An 18460-nucleotide genomic window follows, 5' to 3' on the forward strand; every position below is an offset into this window, starting at 1 on the left:
TTTCCCCCTTCTACAGATGAATGTGTACTTTTCATACATACATATTTCTGCACAGGGAAGATCAAACATCCAAGAGAAGTAACAAACATTTTGAGTGGAATGGGGCTTTAAGAATTATACTTCAATGTACTGACCATTACTTTGTCTTCAGAGCCAAAACAGCCCCCGTTTGTCCCCTGCTCTTTCTCCTCCTCACCACTAGGTGTCCCCATATTTTCATCCTCGACCACCACAACGGGGTCACTTCCGGTCCCCGGTAGCGAGCACACGAACAGGAAGCTAGCTCCACACACGTGAAAAATCTGTGGCCAAAACAGACAGCCTACCCAAGATGGACATTACAGAGGTCCCCGTGAGTCACGACAACAAAAGTAAGAAAAAGAAGAATAAGAAGACAAAGAATACGGAGGGAAACAGAGGAGCCGATGGAGTTGAGACGAAGGAGGACGTGAAGATGGAGAAGAGCGAGGCAGCAGAATCTGCCTTCCCCCCCACCTTCAGTGTGTCCGAGATCAAGAACAAACAGCGAAGACACCATATGTTCCTGAAACTCAAGCTGGAAAAAAGAAAGGTAAAGATCCATACACATACTAGCTAAGCTAGTTTTTACCAAGTAAACTTCACGTTGGCTGCCAGTTTATGACACTCAGTCTGTGGGTCCACCGAGCTAAAACTAGCCTGAGTGCAGTCTGCTACAACAGTCACGCTGTAAGCCCTCCCTTAATGTGGCCTATAGAGAGCAGGTCAGGTTGAAATTGTTTTCTCACTTTTTATGTTTGTAATATTAATTTCCCCCCTCATAAGTGGTGGAAGGTACTCACCCACTCATGTACTGTACTTGAGTGTACGTCTGAGGTACTTTCTCCATGATTTTACTTGAGAACTTCCAATTGTATGCCATGTTATATATCTATTTTATTACATTTCAGAAGGAAATATGGTACTTCTTACTCAACAACGTTGACGTTAAAGCTGCAGTTATCAGTTGCAGTTCAAATTTAATTTCATAATCCATAAAACATCAGAAGATAGTAAATTTACTAGAGCACAAGATGACATCTTCAAGTTGCTGGTTTTGTCTGTCCAACGATCTAGAAACCTCAGATATTCAGCAGACGTGAACATGAAATCATCACATTTGAGAAGCTGGAACCACTTTATAACTTTCAGCGCTACAGTACATATAAGTTACAAGCACACTCCGTCTGGCATTTCAGTGTTTATATTTTTCTGTGTTCATATTTCAGCAAAAGCTGCAGCTGAAGAAGAAGAAGAAAAAAGAAAGAGAAGCTTTAGGTGACAAGGTGAGTTTTCTTTTTACTCTGCGTCTTGTCCCATATGTTGCTATCATCAGTCAAAGACTAAAGTTTATTAAGTGGCCTCTTAGTTCAATGAATTTTACCATTGAACAAGGTAACAACATTAATATTGGGCAATAATTTCTTCTTTTATTCTGTCCCTCATGAAGGCGCCGCCAAAAGAGGTCCCAAAGACGATAGAAAACCAGAGAGTGTACGACGAGACAACCGTTGATCCACAGGATGAAGAGGTGTTTACCAAGTTTGGTCGAGCTTGTTCAAACCATCTCTCGGGTTGTATTTAATGGGTTTGCATTAACGTGCGTGTGTCTGTTTTTATGTACAGATTGCGTTTGACGAGGGAACTGATGAGTTTTCTGCCTATTTCAATGGGTTGACAAACCCCAAAGTGCTCATCACAACATCAGACAGACCAAGAGGGGTAAGTGGCTGCTGCTCGGCAAAAATATTGAAGCTGCCAGAATCTGTCACCTTTTTTAATATCACATATCAGCAAAGATGCTCTTGAGGAAAATGCTCCTGACCTGATCAAACCATTTCAAAATATATGCACCGGTAGATTTGGTAATACTTAAAAGTCTTAGCCTACTTCGTACACCGGGATAGAGTTTGCAACTTGTCATAGTGCAATAGGTCAAATGTTGAGGCTGTGTTGTTGATATTTTAAAGATGCTGTATACATTTTACTATGGTGTTGAACATTATTAACTCTCTGATGTGCGTCTTGCAGAGGACGGTGAGGTTTTGTGAGCAGCTGGCCACAGTAATCCCAGACGCCCACGTGTACTACAGAAGAGGGTTGGCCCTGAAGAGGATCATTCCTCAGTGCGTCGCCAGAAACTTCACCTACCTGATGGTCATCAACGAGGATCGCAAAGTGCCCAGTATCCTCAAAGGCAGCTGTGTCGGGACAGGGGAAGATGACGCACAATGCTGTGTATGCTGTTCTCTGTTACCCCGTATTCATTACATCGCTGTCATTTAGATAGTGGACGAGGATTGTGTCTTTTTTTTTTGTGACTAAGCTTTGAATCTCACCAACTTCAGAGACGACTGCACTAACAAACGTTGACGCGGTGAGCTAGAACTTAGACTAGCTTGACTAACCCTAGTCTGACCTTATTCGGCCCCCTTAACCTGATTGTCAGATGGTTTGGTTCTCTGTCATCTTCCCGACGGGCCGACTGCACACTTCAAGATCAGCAATGCTCGACTACGCAAGGAGATGAAGGCAAGTCGATGAGTTCAAATTCTATTTCCTGCTTCTGTTTTGATTAAGTGAGGCTTTTGTAATACCGTGACAATATAATGGGTTATACAGCTTTAAAGAAAATCATGTGCATGATGAATTAAGCCTGCTACTTTAGTTAAAAGTGAAACGTATGCCTTTATTTATTTGCAATCATACCTCAATTAATGCTTGAATATTTTGATGATTAGCTGTGTGGCATTCAAGCCTGAATCGTCCACGTGGTTTTATAATCAAAATCATCATTTAATATATGAAGCCACTGTTAGTCATGTGATCCCATCATAATTGTAGTGCTTTCTCGTTGCAGAGACGAGGCAAAGATCCAACTTTACACTCTCCAGAGGTGATCCTCAACAACTTCACCACACGTCTGGGTCACAGCATCGGACGGATGTTTGCTGCCCTCTTTCCACAAGACCCTCATTTTGTGGGTCGACAGGTCGCCACCTTCCACAACCAGAGAGACTTTGTCTTTTTCAGATTTCACAGGTGAGTGTTTCAGCTGAACTCTGACCTGCCTTGTATTAGAACCGTCATTTTTCAGAAGCTGTTCCAAGAATAGAGATGGTCTATAAACTGGTATTCTGATCTCTCGAAGGTACATCTTCAAGAATGAGAAGAAAGTTGGTATTCAAGAGCTGGGACCTCGCTTCACCCTCAAACTGCGCTCTCTACAGAAAGGCACCTTTGACTCAAAGTTCGGGGAGTACGAGTGGGTCCTGAAGGTGAGTCTCTCAGTGCCGAAATCTTTGAGAAGAGCTGTGATGATGGCACTTCAACAGTAATTTGTTTTGGGCCGTGCCACTTGAAGTTTATCAATGTCTGCCATGTTTGAAGTGCTTCTTAAATGTGACTCGGAATAGGAATAATGTCCCAGGCTTTTTCTGTAATGCTAAAAAAAAAATACACTTCTTCTGTTTCCAGCGCCATGAGATGGATGCCTGCAGACGAAAGTTCCAACTTTAAATGCAAAATAACAACCAGCAGGACAAAGATATTACTGCAGTTTGTGGCTTTCCACAAATGGACTTTAGAGTGGACATCCAGATTCTTTGTGGACGACTAGTTATCACTTCTCCTTTCAACTATTGAACTCCTTTCAACATGATGACAACACCGACTGCTGGATTTTTTTTTTTTTTTTAAATATCACATTGTTGAAGATTGAAACTCACTCTGAAAACGACTTCTATAAAGCTGCATCTGCAGGCCAAGTGTGGGACAGGAGCCTGCAGCTCATCACAAAGACTTTAGTCTGGGAGACACCAGAGAGGAGACATACTGGCTCTGTACATGAATCTGAATAACCTGAATGCAAGTGTCTCTGAGAGTTGTACTCGCATATGTGCAGTTCCTTTCAAATGTATCTAAACAAACTCTATGAATGTGGCCCAAAATGAATAAGTCATTGTCAGACTGCCATACATGCAGACCTATTACATCCTGGTCTGTGCAGATGATATCAGTGCAACAGTTTCTGCAAATGGTTACATGGTTCAAATCGTGTCTACAGTGCAGCAGCTTTTTGTATTTGATAATAGACACATTGAACACATTTCAAAAGGCATAGACTCATTTTAATAAAAACATGTTTAAAATGTGGAAATGCCATTTATTCTCAATCAGGAATGAAAAATGTACAATTAAAAAGGCACATGTGTGGGTTAGTTACTTCAAAGCAAGTAGGTCAAGACTAATATCGTGCCACATAACCACCTGAAAATGTGTGTCCGTGTGAGATTCTACGAAGACAAAAGTAAAAAAAAAAAAAAAATGTAGTTGCTCGTCCCAAAAATTCACAAATGCTACTGAGGCCGTTCCAGTCCACAGCGCAGGTCCTGCAGTCCAGTTCCAACAAGGCAACACAATGTCCGAAACCTGCAGAAATGTTTCATATGCATTAGTCAGACCCAATAACCATTTTACTCAAAAGTAACTAGTACTGTACACGTCATCTCCAACTTTCTTTTAGAGTTAATGAACCCGTTACATGCCATTTATGAGTAGATCATTACGAACCAGGTGTCTGTAAATGAGATGCATCTTGTTGCCTAACATTTCTCCAGGTATTGCAATGTGGCTGTAAGTTATGACCTTATATAAACTTGATGTTTTTACTTAACTTTAACAGCAAAGTCCAGAATAGATTAACATCTACTGTTGGTACAACAGAAGGGGCAAAACATGTTAAGCTTTTCAGATATGCCTATTCTCTCAACTGTTTAAGTGTTTTTATTTTATTTTCATTAAGATGGTGCTGCTGGTTATCGGTTAGGGGGGGGGGGGGAAGTACTCTGTGTACAAATGATCTCATTACAAGTAAATGTCATGTATTCAAATGTTTTACTTTAAGTAAAAGTATTAGCATCAAAGTCCCAAAAGTAAAAGTACTCATGCAGAATATCCCTTTTATTTTTTTTAATGAGATTTTGTGACGTGGTTGCAGGTGTTAATACTGTGTCCGGTCTCTGACCTCTTCGCACCCAGAGAATGACATGCACAGATGTTACTGAGAAGAACACGTGCTGTGGTACTACCGGAGGAAGAGGCTCCGTGTGCCGGTGCTATAGAAAGGAGCAGACTTTCTGCGGTCTGAACGGGTTGTTGCTGGACGACATGCCGGTGAGCAGAGGGTCCTGCTGGGCGTTCTGAAGGCAGAACTGCTGCAGGTCTGCTGCGGCCTGTGACACCTGTGGAGGGGAACCAAAAACAAGTCCTGGAAAGTTAAACGCTGTTATGTAACCAACCAGGTGGGATAACATCTGAACAACAAATGAAACAACACGCCCTAAACTGAGTAACGTTAACGTCACCTTAACTCTGTGTATGCCAGCTTCCTGGCGTAACCGTTGGACGACTTTCTTCATCGCTACGATGCTGGACGATCCCGACATTGTTACGGTTTCGTGGGACTGTAGTCTTTATAATGACGACTTTAAAAGTTTTACAAAAAAAAGTCACTTTTGGGTTCCAAAGCTTGGTTGTCAACTATTTCTTCCTCATCACAGAGTTTCTGGTTTTCTTTACAGGAGTGTCCACCAGTGCTGCCTTCACGGGGTGTTCTTAACATGTTTTCTTGTACCGTCGACTGTTTATTTTAGATGGAAATTACACCATATGGGAATACGTACATGTTAATGAAAGCTAATTAATTTAAATTAGTAAATTGTTTTTTATGTAGTTTATGTTGTATGAACGCTCTAACTCTAATACCAAAAACACGAATGAGATTTAGGGGAGAATAAACAATTTCTCAGTAAGATTCATAATTACAACAACTTCCAGGGTGCGCGAATGCAGCATCAGACCAATAGAAATCGCGACCTCTAGTGGTAATAAAGTGTTATCACACTTAGACATAAAAACCAGAAATACTGTACAAAGAAAAACTTCAGACATTTCTCGACATAACCTGAATGTTTTCAATGTAATGTGTCACGTTTAAGAAGTAACTTTTTTTTAAATTTTTTTTGCTAAATCTATAATACAATCTAAAAACAAAATATAGCTTCCTAGTAAAAAGGAAATTAAACCATATCGCATGTCGCCTTTGCTGGATGAATAACGTAATATAAAATAGCGAGATTGCTCTGCCAGCATTCACCCATTGAATTCCAATTTACATTAAACTGAAAACTGAATTTACCTGCACAACGGATTCAAATTTAAGGACAGTGTCAGGTGACGACAAATTGGATTAGCTGCTTCTCTCTGCAGTAATTGTCATCATCAGCACCAGAGCAACCAGCGCTGGAACTCTCATAAAATAAACTCCACTGGGAGACTGTCTGGGTTTGATTGCACCAAATTGTTACCGAGCAGTTCACGCCTTCACTTCCCAATAAACGAGGCTTCCTGCGAACAAACCTAACAGAAATCTACCCTCTTAAAGTGTTTCTCTGCTTCTCCTGGGAATGGTAATGGAGCTGTCTTGTGAGTCAAAGAGAAATCCTGAGGACAGAAGACCGGCCAGTTGCAAGGTACGTTAAGAAAAGTAATGCATCATTGTCTTTGTGTACAGGGAATACAACTGTGCTGTCTAATACTTATGATGCCAATATGCACACTGAAACGTGTTGATGGCCGTTTTTGTGTGTTTAGTTTGTGGAGCTCCATGTGCTGTATGTTCCAGAAGACCAGTGGAACGTGAAGCTCAATAAAGTCCCTGCTGCAGCCATAGAGAGCTTCATATCTGCTGGCTTCATCAGGTAAAAAATGCTATTCTGGAAATGTTTATTTATTAGCAAGTGTTGTTATCAGGTAATTCTGTCAGACAAACAGTGAAATAACAAGTACAATATTTATTTAATACTTATTTGATGGTTTTCAAAGCACTGTGCAGCCTGTAAGGAAAAGCACTTTACTTTAAATGTTTATTTAATGTTTTATATTAGCTTTTAAAGCTAGATATGATTATGTTATTTAAATGTGAGCTCTTGAAAGCTGTTATATTTTTATTTCAGCAATTATTCAACTTTTCCCTCAGATTTTTATTTTACAGTGTTTAGACTATAACAGGTCACTAAAAAATCCACAGAAACCCAGATTACAGATAGTTATACCTGGGTTCTTCAGGAGGTGTCACAGTGCGAAAGAAGTGTGAAAACATAATTAGTGTTGTGGTTCAGTTATCTCGAATCTCCTTTTCATCACTCAGGGTTTATCCTGATAGCACCCTGAAAACTCTGAGGAGCGAGCTGGGAGCTCTTCTTGGCGCTGAGAGGCACATCGAAAAATTTTCCTTCCTCAAATGTGTGGGCCGCAGTTTGGCTCTGGTGAGTGCAGCTGGATGTTTATTGTGGTTTTCTAAAGCTGGTTGTGTTTCACCGGGCAGACAGTAGAGAGAAACAATGCAGACAGTTTGATTAGCAAGTTCACTATTCAAGCTGTAAACACTTAAGTGTGTGTGTGTGTGTGTGTGGTGTACAAGAGAGGGAAGTGAGTACACAGTTTTTATTGCCTTTCACAACAAACAAATCCTTTGCTACAGGTCAAGAGCAAACAGGAGAAGGATCTGAAAGTGAAAACGTTCGCTCCACCGTATGTATGTAGAATCCATGTTCCATATTTGCATTTTTTTTTTGGTGTTATAAATAATAGTTTTTCAGGTTTTCAAAATAACCAAAATGTAAAAAAAAAGAAAAGCAACCACTCTTGTGCAAGAGCAGATCCCAATCACAGCAAGTGGATTTCAAATGTATGGTATTGCCATTGCTATCCTTTAAAAAAATAAGAGGTCATCTTCACTTGTGTGAGTGTGACTTTATAATTTTCAATTTTGTATTTGTTATGCCATCTACGCTGCTAATTTCTCCCTCTATTTTGTTATGAACTTCAGTGATTTCCTGTATGTACTTGTCTAATTAGTTAGTTAGTGTTGCAGCTCTACAGTATGTGATGATCTTCATTATGTACCAGCTAAGCCCCACTTGTGTCTTGTTGTCACCTGTCGGCAGGCCCCACAGCCAGAGCTTTACCTGCTGCCCACTGTGGAGATCGACAGCAGTGTTTGCTCCCAGTCGCTCAACCCAGACACCAGCAGCAGCTCCCCAGACCACCAGACCTATTACCCCCCTCCCAAGACATGCAGCCTGCCAGCAGGAACAAAAGAGCCTGTTAAATTTCCCCTCATCCCCCAGTGTTCCCATCAGCCACCTCCCACTCCCACTCTGGAAGAGGAGGAGGAGGAAGATGAGGAGCAGAGCTCTAGTTCTTCAGAGGCAGAAGGAGAAAATGAAGAGGAGGGTCTCTCTTCCAACAAGTTAGAGTGGGCAGAGCAGGAATGTTGCCCGAGGAAGCCGCATAATCAAAGGGCAACACAGCTTGTTTCACAGAATAAAGGCAAAATTACAGGTACAATATATTAGCTTTTGCTCTGCAACAAAGAATGCCGTATGCGCTCCAGTTGTACACATTTGCAGCCTGTTATCTGTGCGATTATCCCATGTGATGAAAGTGCAGGTTTCTGTAATTTCAAACAAAGTGCTGCTGATATTCGCCATGTTTCAGAACAGATCGTATCACTCCTCTTGTGACTCATATTCTTGAGGTAAATGTGAAAATGGCAATTCAGTCTTTTCAGGCAAACAGACAATAAGGCAGACACAAAAGGATGCAGAACAAAGTTTTTATTAGTTTGAATGTGAAAATGGTATTGGTATTTTGTAATCTGGTTTACCAGGCACTTGTTGCATTGGTAGAACAAGATTGCACATCTGCCACCCAGCCTCTTAGCAAATGACATCTTTAGCCCATTTTGACACTAATCTCCTGGATCTCACATTAATGTACTAAGCGCTTCAGTTATATATCCACAGCTTTACAACGATGTGAAGCTGATTCAGCTCAGGTGAAGGAGTTGCCAGAGAACAAAGAAACCTGCAAAAAGAACAAACAGTACCACCGACAGAAGAGAACGGCCAGAAATTCAGGAGTCACCAAGTCTCTGGAGGACAGAGATTCAGGCTGCTCGCTCACAGACGGGTACTGTGCAGCTTAACTTGAGTGCCATACTTGTACGCTGCTGTGAATACGCATACTACTGCTTCTGTAACGGTGTGTCTTTTTACAGGCTCGGCAAATCAAAAGATGTACATGTATTGAAGTCCAACAGGACTAAACCAACAAGTGGGGTAATGTATAGCGTTACATATGTGCCAGCATTTTCTGACAAAACTTTAAAACATATCTCAGCATGTTGACTTCAGTCTTTCCTCTTGAGAAAAAACCTTTGAGAGAGGTTGCCCTTAAAGGATTTTTGACAGGGCCTTTTTTTTAAAAGATAAGAAAAAAAGGAAATCCTAAGTTTCTTGGTGTTGTCATTAGTCTAAATTCCACTGCCAGCAGGCAGATCTAGTGGAGTGTGTGAGGAATACAGACTAGTCCATTAAAATCAAACTCTGTTCAGACTGTTGTATTTCTTGCTTTGTTTAAGGTGACAGAAAGTCCAGTTGGGTTGCCTCGGTGTGTTGGGCTCACCTCTCCACCTCCAAGTCGAGCCTTCACTGTGGTCACTCAAAAAACGACTGCCTCTCTCGCCTTTCAGACAAACAGTGAGCTGTCACTTTGGCCACATACCAAGGATTAACGATCATTCACTTTTTCTTTTTAACCCAACTAACATGTCTGTTACTGCCAGGAGAGGAACTGATCGAGGAAATCAAGCTGGTGAGGGAGGAGAGAAAGCAGCTGGAGTGGACAAGGCAAGAGTTGCTAAGAAAGGGGAAAGATTTGTTGGCTCAAAACAGACATCGCAGGAACCAAGGTGAGCAATCAAATACTGTAGTTCTGTAGTTTGTCATCAGTCTGTGAACCCAAGAACAGAACAGAACAGAATTGTTCTTTATGTGGATCAACAAACCTGTAACATATTACTGTTGTAAAGAGAAAATTAACTTCGATTTAAGTATAAATATTCTAGTGCTTGATTGCTAATACAGAGTTGTAGAAGATCTAATCCCCTGTGGTTTTAATTGCAGTTGACAATACGTTAAAGACATGAAATAAAGTCAAAATGTAATTCCTATATTTTTTTAGTAGGTCAAATTGTCAAAAGTAACGCAATTCGGCTCATGCCTTTCTCGTCAATGCAAAGCACGTGACAGTTGGAAGAAGAAATATTTTGAGACCAAGAAGGCCACAGCACCATTGGAGGAAAATCTGAGAAACGTACGACAAGAGTTGGAAACATTTTACAACAAACTCTTGCATCAGCTCCAGGCCAGAGATAACAGAGGGAAGCCAAGACGACAGGGCAGATCTTCCATAAAGGTAAAACGGATTTTATCTTGATTTTTATGTGTTTTTTATGTTGATTTTGACTTATATTAAAAGGTAGACACAGTATGAGTTTTATTCTTTCTCTAAATATTGCATAGTTTTCAAAGAAATCGGATACACTGAGTGATATTTTGAATTGCTAATGCACCTTTTTCACAGCATACATTTGAATTTGTAGAAGGAAAAGCAAAAGTTGAATTAAGAATGCATCACAGCAAAGCCCTGTAAGTGGAACCCCTGGCTTTTGTTGTGATGTCGTGTCAAAATGTCTGCTATGTAAAAGGTAGGTTAGTGATTAAAAATGACACCGGTGCTGCTATTGTTTTCATAAAAGTCAAGTAAATGACTGATTGAAAGATCATGACTTTCAGAATGAGCTCATCATTCAGATCATGACAGAGAGCCATGAGATTGACAACCTGAAGAGGAAGGTAGAGGATGCGAAGATGAAGCTGGTAACAGAGATAAAGGTAACTATGAATCTATATAAATGTTTCTATAACCTCTGAACAAAAGGAGCATCCTACAAATATGATGTGTTCTAACATGTACTTGAAAGTGATATTATTCCATAAAATATTCTACATACTTTACTATGAGGATACAAATTATTACTAGTTCGTACTACAACGCAAATTGGCATATTTGACCAGTAAATATATCATTATTTTATTCATTATTATAGTAAAAGTCCTGCATTCACTTACTTAAGTAAAAGTATGCAAGTATTATCAGCAACATTTACTTAAAGTATCAAAAGCAAAAGTTCCCATTGTGCAGTAAAGTGATGTTTTTGGATTAATAAAACCGCTGCATTATAGTACTGTAGATGTTTTGCTAATGTCTACTTTATATACTGTTATGTAGTTGTATCTACAGTAATGCATAATAGTGTACAGGATCATCATATGTCTGCAGCGTGGCTGTCCTGTGAGAACCACGTATCTCTAAAAAGTCAGCTTTGCATGAGCTTGGAAAAACACCTGTTTTCAGCTTTGTGACTATTCATTTTCCAGCTGATCTAAGAGGGTTTTTAAAGAGTTTGTTTTTTCTCAATGTATAAAAGGAACACTTCATCTAACAGTTTATCAGAAACATTTTAGTTTGGAGAAACATGGTTTTTAGTTGACAGGAAGGGTATTAGCATTCAATTCTGATTGGATTCGTTCTATTTTAATGCGCTGGCTACATTAATATAAAGAAAAAAATACATTTGAACGTCTTATTTACGACGAGTGTAGGTAGTCCTTCAGTGCCTCATCCTCTGAACACCAAAGGGTGGCAACTGTAACACACAAGCTGCAAGAAGTAAGTTACACTGCCCCTCTGAACCCACTACAAGTGATCGTCTCTCACATCCCACTCGCTACCTTAGGCTGCGGTCGACAGTACACGTGGCTTCTCAATTGTTTGTGAAAATCTTTATTGATTTGGCGACAATGACATAGCTGGATAGCTAGCTACATTTAAATGTATTTAAGATATGTAATTAAGATATTCAATCAGAATCAAGTATTCACCCAGACCATGGTATAATCCCTGATAATGGACATCTCATCGGGAATTATTCCTTCCATATCAGAGATGAAGTATGAAGTTCCTTAACATAGGATCAAGAAAAGTAACAGTACCTTGAATTTCTGCTTCAGTTGCTGTACTTGGGTAAATACTCTTAGATATGCTGGTGCAGCATCTGGTGTATTATATTAACAAACCATGTTATTGTTTCATGAATGGCTGCGTAGTTGAGGAAACAGGCTGCCACAGAGCTGAGGGCCCTGAAGGCTGAGCTGGCCCAGAAGAAGAGTCAGGCCTCTCATCCTGGTCGCATGTCATCGCTGGTCTTTGGAAAGACCACACGGGACAGACCACAAGTTCAAAGCACCTCCATCTAATTCAGTACATACAGACTGTGAAAAAATCCTTTGGTGGGACAGCAGTTGATATTGATTTGTTTGATTTTCTGAGTTTCGTATTTTTGTACTTTTATTTTTCCATTTTTTGTTATTACTTCATGCAAATGTGTTCTGAATTTCTGAGGTGCTGTAAGCTGAGAGACCCACAGACCCGTTTTTGTCAATTTTTTAAGGGGGGATTTTTAGGGTGAGATAGCAGGTCAACAGGGTATGACACACAGAATAGCTTGAAGATTAATTTGAGCTGCTCAGGAGTGTGTGTCAAGTTGTTATAGTCATAACTACAAAATTAAAAATAATAAAATTAAATAATTCAAATACATTGTGTCAGTGTAAAAGGGCTAAGAATATTATGATGGGAGGTCTGATGGCCGTCCCCATGCTATGATGCCATTATTACACAGATTTGGTGCTAAATTTCACAATTTCTTTCCACTGGATAATAATAAAAATGATCAAAGATGCCTCCAAAATACCACATTAAGACACCAAGACCTTGAGGAACACCATAGAAAAAGTCATGCTTTAAAATGTTAAACATGTTTTAATTATCAAAAGAATCAATAGCTCAAAATGTGTCAATCAAAAAACTGTTTATGTCACTTTAAAGATTGGTTGTCTTACCATCCAAGAATCAGTTGTTTCAGTTTGCACAGAGTAATGTCAGAGACGTAACTACATTCAATGACAACAGCAATAAAAGCCCTAATAAACACTTGCGTGCGAGTATGCATCCCTGACCATAAAGAAGCCACACCCCATTACTGCTACAAAGGGATCTATTGACTTAGCAACAAACAGGACGGGTGAGGTACATTTCTGCAGCAGTGTCGAGTGTATCCCAGCTAGCATCCTAAGAGTGCATTCCACATCACTGCAGTCTGCTGCTTGGCAACCGGTTCATCACTGTAGTCCAAGATGTTGCCATTCCACATACCAATGCCCCTCAAACCTTTAGATTTCACTGACTCCGCCTTGGGACAGAGACTCTGTGGGTCATCGTACCAAACCTGATGAATCTGTCCTTTCTGGTCCTGAGGAAAAACAGGAATCCTAAAGTTAAATGTGATACATTCTGAGACCCTTTCCATACATTTAAGACCTCATCGCCACTTTGAGTTAATACCGGTTACATCAGTGACACACTTTACCTTTACTTTACATTGATTGCGATTACTCCTTGGACTACTGTATCAATGCAACTAAATTCATAGACGGTATGGGAACAAAGCACAAGAGAATGAACCGAGTGACTAACCCAATGCAAGATTTATTAGAAAGAGTAATACCAGTTATACACAAAAGCTGAAAACACACATTCATACTTGTAGGACTGTTATTTCACCTATGAGCGTTGAACTTTGATAAACAGTAATGACAACTTAGAGAATGTGAATGGTTGCATAGCATGTCTGGTATGTCATAAAAAAAGTCATACAAAATTATTATTAGAAGTAAAAAGAAATATATGTATATGTGTAAAATGTATAAAAGTATATATTTTGGCAAACTAAGGAGCTGTATATTTTTAAGCAAATGAAAGCAGAAATAAGACTTAAACTACAGTATATAATAAAGACAATGTACCTCGTAATTGAAGTAAGGAGCGTGCTGCTTGTCGTCCCAGAGCCTGCCGGACAATGAGTTGTTGACCTGCTTCATGATCCACTTGTATGTTTTCTGTGTTCCAGCTGCATCACTACAGGGGGCTCCACGGAAAGGAACTTTGTTTATAAAACATACTCCCTCCTGGTATGGAAAAAGACATTAAGGGAAATCTGTGTTAACATTTCAGACAGAACAACTTATGATGTCCTGCAGCAACAAAATAAGTGTAAATAAATGACAGCAATAGCATGTTTTCCAGGATGGGGAAAAAAAAAAAAACTAAAGAAAGATCATAAATCACAGGGAGAAGAGAAAAGGTTAAGAGATTCATAATTACCATATCTCTGTATTTCATACACAAAGGCAATTAAAGGGCTTAATATAATGCATTTTTTCTTATTGTCAAATTCCATAAAAGTTGCAACACAATGTCTTAGTCTGTCTCAATATCTTTTTTGACTCCCTCCCCTATCTGCAGCTCTCAGCCATTTGTCTGTAATAATGGAATCAACTGGGCACTGTACATTACATAAACACGAGTAAATAGTGCATGTATTATTAGTATATTAATACATAATGCTTAGAGCTGCGGATTAAGACACATTTAGTGCTCCAGTGAGAAGCTACAGCAACAGTAAAGCATACATGCAATTGACTCAGAATAAATGGTCATCAACGGCGTGGCTCATTAATGTGTTTTAATAGCCATTCATTGTTAGTTTCAGTCTTTTTATGGGATTTGTAAACAATAAAAACAAGGCTAAGAGTCTACAGCCATGATAGAGGCACTATGAGGCTGATTTGAGATGAATGCTAACTGCAATCCACATCCATGATGCTAACATGCTCACAATGACAATGTGATGAGTAGTGTTAGACAAATCCTGAGGTGGACATTAAAGTCTGTCCAAAATCCTCACAGCAGTCACGCCTAGTTTTCAAGACATTTCACTTAAAAGCGGCACGAGTCAACCTCAAGGTGACGATAGAGGAAAAGTCAGATAATCACTCAAGTTATCAGCATTCATCGACAGGGCACCACAGATATCTGTAAATATATTTCATGGCAATCCATCCAGAAACTTGTCAAAACATTTCACTGAAATTCAAAATGTCAAACTGCAAGAGTCAGGGAGTCACCAAAGTCAATATAGGAGTCATCCTCTGAGGGCCCTTGCTAAAAATATAGATTACTATACTTAAAAATACAGCAAACATTTGAATTGTATATCTTATTAAAGGAGCATATCTCACCTGGGAAAAGTTAAGGCATGGGTAGTCATAGCCGTACCATGGCACTCCCATGACTAGCTTCTTTGGATCGATCGTCAGACTCAAAAACTGGTCATAACCTTAAAAGAACAACAGGCATTTCATATAGCGGTGATGAATAAGTCTGCATTGATTGACTCATCATCATGCTTTAATGGACAACAAACCATTCAACGTTTGAGAGAGTGGGGCATTTGCCATTGCGATACAGTCCCCCCTGATCTGGCTCTGCTCGTCATAGGACATCACAAACAGCAGGTCACAAGATTCAGCGATGGTAACATAATCGTAGCAGCGCTTGTCGATACAATTTGGTGACCAGGCAACATCAAATGAGACCTTGAGATCGAGATGAGATAAATAAACATAGAGTCCAGTCAGGTTAGGCAAGGCTTACAGCACTTCAATCATTCATTTTCTTGCCTGCTTGATTCCTATTTAGGGCGAGGGAGGTATTTAGAGAAAAGAGAAGAAGGCTAACCCAAGCTACATGTTCATATTAGGGGACCTTGTCAAAACACTGTGTTCACCTGGGAGCCTGGGATCGCGCTGTGGAAGGCCTCAGTGGTCTCTTTGACCAGGTCTGTCAAAGCATGGTACTCCGGGGAGCCCTCCTCCACTGCTTGTTCGATGTCGATGTTGATCCCATCCATAAATTGCCTCTTGGCCAAGTTTACCTTCTCTGTTACCCACGCCGTCCTGTTATATTGGTCCACGATGTCGGGGAGGTGAATATCACCTTTTCCCACCAACAAGGAAATAGAGAGATGGAGATAGTTATGGGTCGATGAATGTTGATTAAAGAATTGATTAAATGCCATACATTGATTAAAGATTGAAGCTAATAACAGTCACTGGATGGATATAGACCAACAAATCTCAATGATAGGAGGATGTCATGTCATATTGATGTAGATAACTTTGTATGTTACGTAGATAACGGTTTAGCCCTTGACCTAAAGTAAGAACAACGGACCATACTCTATAACTGCTACAAATGATTTCATTCCACAATGGAATAAGTTATCTTACCTTTAAGTACAACCCGTGCTCCTTTGGAGTGAGCGTAACACATGAGATCAGCATCGTATTTTCCAAATGTCGCCACTGTCGTCACCATGCTCCAGTTGTAGGACTTCCATGTCTTTCCACCCACGTCAAACACAAACACCTTAAGACACAGAGACCACACAGACAGATGACTGTAAGCTTCACTTCTCCTATTCATACTCCGTTAATGTCCTGCTAAATATTTCAGTTATTTGTTAATTTGATAAATCCCCCAAAAAAGAATACCTGTGACAGACTGATATTTTTCAAGTCAGTCTCACTTCTCCTCATCTTACCACAACAAAAAATTGTATCCTGAACTCCAAACTATTAGAAACAAAGCAGGGCTGAAGATGGTGATTGCAAATAACCTTGTTTTGTTCATGATCAATACTCTGAATCGTTCAGTCTAGCCTGTAAAATGTCAATCATATTACCAGTCATAATATGATTGACATTCATATTACTAACGGAGTTCTTAAAACTACAGTCTGACCAGGCCTGAAAGTATCAAAAATAAAATGCATGCGATGTTTGGTACTTGTCAGTTGGCTAAAACTGTTTAATCACTCAAATGAAACTGGCTTTGGATAAAGTCGATTAATAAATGGTCACTGTTGCTGCCAACAGAAACAGGTTCTTACATCTAACCGCATCCATTTCACCTGAGTTAGCTCATCGTTTATTTCTGATCAGACCTAAGCCGACCTAGTATTTGGATACAGGGTTCCCTTGGTCAGAAAAAAACCCATGATCAAAATCCTATTATCACATTTTTGGAAAAGTAAAGCACATGTCAGGGTAAAGTATATTTAATGATCGATGTTTCACTTTGTATTTATGAAAAATAATGTACAGTAAATTATTGCAAAACAAGCAACTACACCACATCTTCTGCTTCTTTTGGCTGTTTCCGTTAGGGAAGAACACCACCACGTACTTCCTGAAAAAGGTTTGGTTGGTTGCTTCGAAGCTCCATGTAAGAGTGCCAATAAACCACATCAGTAAGTGACAGTGGACAGGGGTTATCATTGTTAGTAGTTACACCTGTTTTTGTCAAGTCAAATTAGAGAAGAGTCTATTACAAGTATGTCAACAATCAAATATCAAACATTGATAAATGTAGTTACAAAAGGGCTCTTCAAAATAGCAGAAGTCAAGTGTGCACAAAAAAAGATAGCCTTTTCATATATCACAGACACGCTGCACTGATAAAGGAACAGCGGTCCAAATATGAAACTTACAATAGAAAAAATAATAGAAAGCTCAGCAAATATTAGTTATTGCCATGCAGCCAACACATTACAGATTGATTTTTCAATTACTTTATGTATGTTTAGACTATGATAAATTAAATGTTTTCTAGGTGAAGATGCCACTTTAATACTCACCAACCAAAGCATGCCATTTTATAGATCTCCATCATAAGATCTAGTTTTGTTACAATCATGAACAGAGGTTTGTGACACACCATTGTAAAACAGCAGCCAGCACAAACTTCTGTCCATTTATCTTAACAGCAAAATGTTTTATTTGCTCTTCTTTCAGTCTGCTGTAACTTGTAGCTACATGGTAAAGTGGCCTATCAAATATGCTAGAAAATGGTGAAAGTTTGCAAGGTGAATTGTCCTGTAAAAGTAATATGCTGCAGGTGGAGTTTCAGCGACACCATGTTGTCAAACTGACATTAACTACCTCAAAGTCTCTCTCCTCGCGGATCTGTTGACAGAGCCCCGGTTTCTCACACGGACACACGGCAGCCCCGCAGACCAGGATTATCGACGACAAAAACAGAAGAAAGTACGACATTTTCGTAGCAGGAAGAATTCTGAACTGAATGACGCGCAAAGCAAAACAGGTGACCCGGAAGTAAGAATATTTCAAAATAAAAGTCAAGGCAATAGAATGACCGTATGCAAGGAATTCTTATTTACAGTCCATGATGCAAGCACGTACCAGGGTAACATTAGAAGAACATTTAACCTGGTCTGTTTTAACTGCTCTTACACATTAACACAAAAAACATTAATCATCACCACATTTTATTTAACACCCTTTTAAGCTGTAAACAATGTCTCAGACTAGTGGTTTATATGAATAACTGCTGTGAATATACAAAGAATAGACACTGAAACTGTATCTCTAAATTAAATGAAACTGTTGTATGGACATTGTTGACCGGAATATAGGCCTCCCGGACTCCGCATCCCACAGACTTTTTCTAGCCTCATTGTTTGACCGATATACTCCTGCTAGAATCGACA

The 18460-nt window shown here is 39.6% G+C and overlaps 4 protein-coding genes across 5 annotated transcripts; 2 read left to right on the forward strand and 2 right to left on the reverse strand.

Annotated features, from left to right (window-relative positions):
* Positions 1-272: 272 nt before the first annotated feature.
* rpf1 (ribosome production factor 1 homolog) lies at positions 273-3602 on the forward strand. The gene is made up of 9 exons (XM_031864261.1): positions 273-571; positions 1248-1304; positions 1469-1549; positions 1645-1740; positions 2050-2203; positions 2468-2550; positions 2879-3060; positions 3170-3296; positions 3496-3602. Exons 1-9 carry the CDS (start codon positions 332-334, stop codon positions 3535-3537), a joined length of 1062 nt encoding a protein of 353 aa, XP_031720121.1. The 5' UTR covers positions 273-331; the 3' UTR covers positions 3538-3602.
* On the reverse strand, positions 3497-5613 carry LOC116392626 (guanine nucleotide-binding protein G(I)/G(S)/G(O) subunit gamma-5). Its single transcript, XM_031864285.1, has 3 exons — positions 5385-5613; positions 5109-5261; positions 3497-4449 (listed from the first exon to the last, which is right to left on the reverse strand). Exons 1-2 carry the CDS (start codon positions 5463-5465, stop codon positions 5136-5138), a joined length of 207 nt encoding a protein of 68 aa, XP_031720145.1. The 5' UTR covers positions 5466-5613; the 3' UTR covers positions 3497-4449; positions 5109-5135.
* Positions 4852-13714, forward strand: spata1 (spermatogenesis associated 1). Of its 2 annotated transcripts, XM_031864234.1 has the most exons (12): positions 4852-6551; positions 6673-6779; positions 7229-7346; positions 7562-7615; positions 8028-8424; positions 8889-9054; positions 9143-9203; positions 9506-9623; positions 9710-9835; positions 10166-10341; positions 10722-10820; positions 12096-13714. In XM_031864234.1, the coding sequence occupies exons 1-12, from the start codon at positions 6486-6488 to the stop codon at positions 12243-12245; spliced, it is 1638 nt and encodes a 545-aa protein (XP_031720094.1). In that variant the 5' UTR covers positions 4852-6485; the 3' UTR covers positions 12246-13714. The 2 variants fall into 2 exon arrangements, with proteins under 2 accessions (XP_031720094.1, XP_031720095.1); XM_031864235.1 differs by lacking the exons at positions 4852-6551; positions 6673-6779 and having other exon boundaries at positions 7235-7346; positions 7562-7611.
* Positions 12791-18049, reverse strand: ctbs (chitobiase, di-N-acetyl-). The gene is made up of 7 exons (XM_031864258.1): positions 17892-18049; positions 16179-16317; positions 15677-15885; positions 15314-15485; positions 15129-15226; positions 13854-14015; positions 12791-13300 (listed from the first exon to the last, which is right to left on the reverse strand). The coding sequence occupies exons 1-7, from the start codon at positions 18003-18005 to the stop codon at positions 13112-13114; spliced, it is 1083 nt and encodes a 360-aa protein (XP_031720118.1). The 5' UTR covers positions 18006-18049; the 3' UTR covers positions 12791-13111.
* Between the last annotated feature and the right edge of the window lie 411 nt (positions 18050-18460).

Source organism: Anarrhichthys ocellatus, unplaced genomic scaffold (assembly GCF_004355925.1).
Source record: "Anarrhichthys ocellatus isolate YVR2014 unplaced genomic scaffold, GSC_Weel_1.0 scaffold30, whole genome shotgun sequence".
Classification (NCBI taxonomy): Eukaryota; Metazoa; Chordata; class Actinopteri; order Perciformes; family Anarhichadidae; genus Anarrhichthys; species Anarrhichthys ocellatus.

Coding starts and splice junctions, on each gene's coding strand:
- rpf1 (XM_031864261.1), top strand. CDS start 332: ATGGACATTACAGAGGTCCCCGTGAGTCACGACAACAAAAGTAAGAAA. Junction 1,305..1,468: donor GAGAAGCTTTAGGTGACAAG/GTGAGTTTTCTT, acceptor TCCCTCATGAAG/GCGCCGCCAAAAGAGGTCCC. Junction 2,204..2,467: donor CGAGGATCGCAAAGTGCCCA/GTATCCTCAAAG, acceptor CCTGATTGTCAG/ATGGTTTGGTTCTCTGTCAT.
- LOC116392626 (XM_031864285.1), bottom strand. CDS start 5,465: ATGTCGGGATCGTCCAGCATCGTAGCGATGAAGAAAGTCGTCCAACGG. Junction 5,262..5,384: donor CTGGCATACACAGAGTTAAG/GTGACGTTAACG, acceptor TCCCCTCCACAG/GTGTCACAGGCCGCAGCAGA.
- spata1 (XM_031864234.1), top strand. CDS start 6,486: ATGGTAATGGAGCTGTCTTGTGAGTCAAAGAGAAATCCTGAGGACAGA. Junction 7,347..7,561: donor TGGGCCGCAGTTTGGCTCTG/GTGAGTGCAGCT, acceptor CCTTTGCTACAG/GTCAAGAGCAAACAGGAGAA. Junction 9,204..9,505: donor GGACTAAACCAACAAGTGGG/GTAATGTATAGC, acceptor GCTTTGTTTAAG/GTGACAGAAAGTCCAGTTGG.
- ctbs (XM_031864258.1), bottom strand. CDS start 18,005: ATGTCGTACTTTCTTCTGTTTTTGTCGTCGATAATCCTGGTCTGCGGG. Junction 16,318..17,891: donor GCGAGGAGAGAGACTTTGAG/GTAGTTAATGTC, acceptor CTGTGTCTTAAG/GTGTTTGTGTTTGACGTGGG. Junction 15,227..15,313: donor ACTCTCTCAAACGTTGAATG/GTTTGTTGTCCA, acceptor TGTTCTTTTAAG/GTTATGACCAGTTTTTGAGT.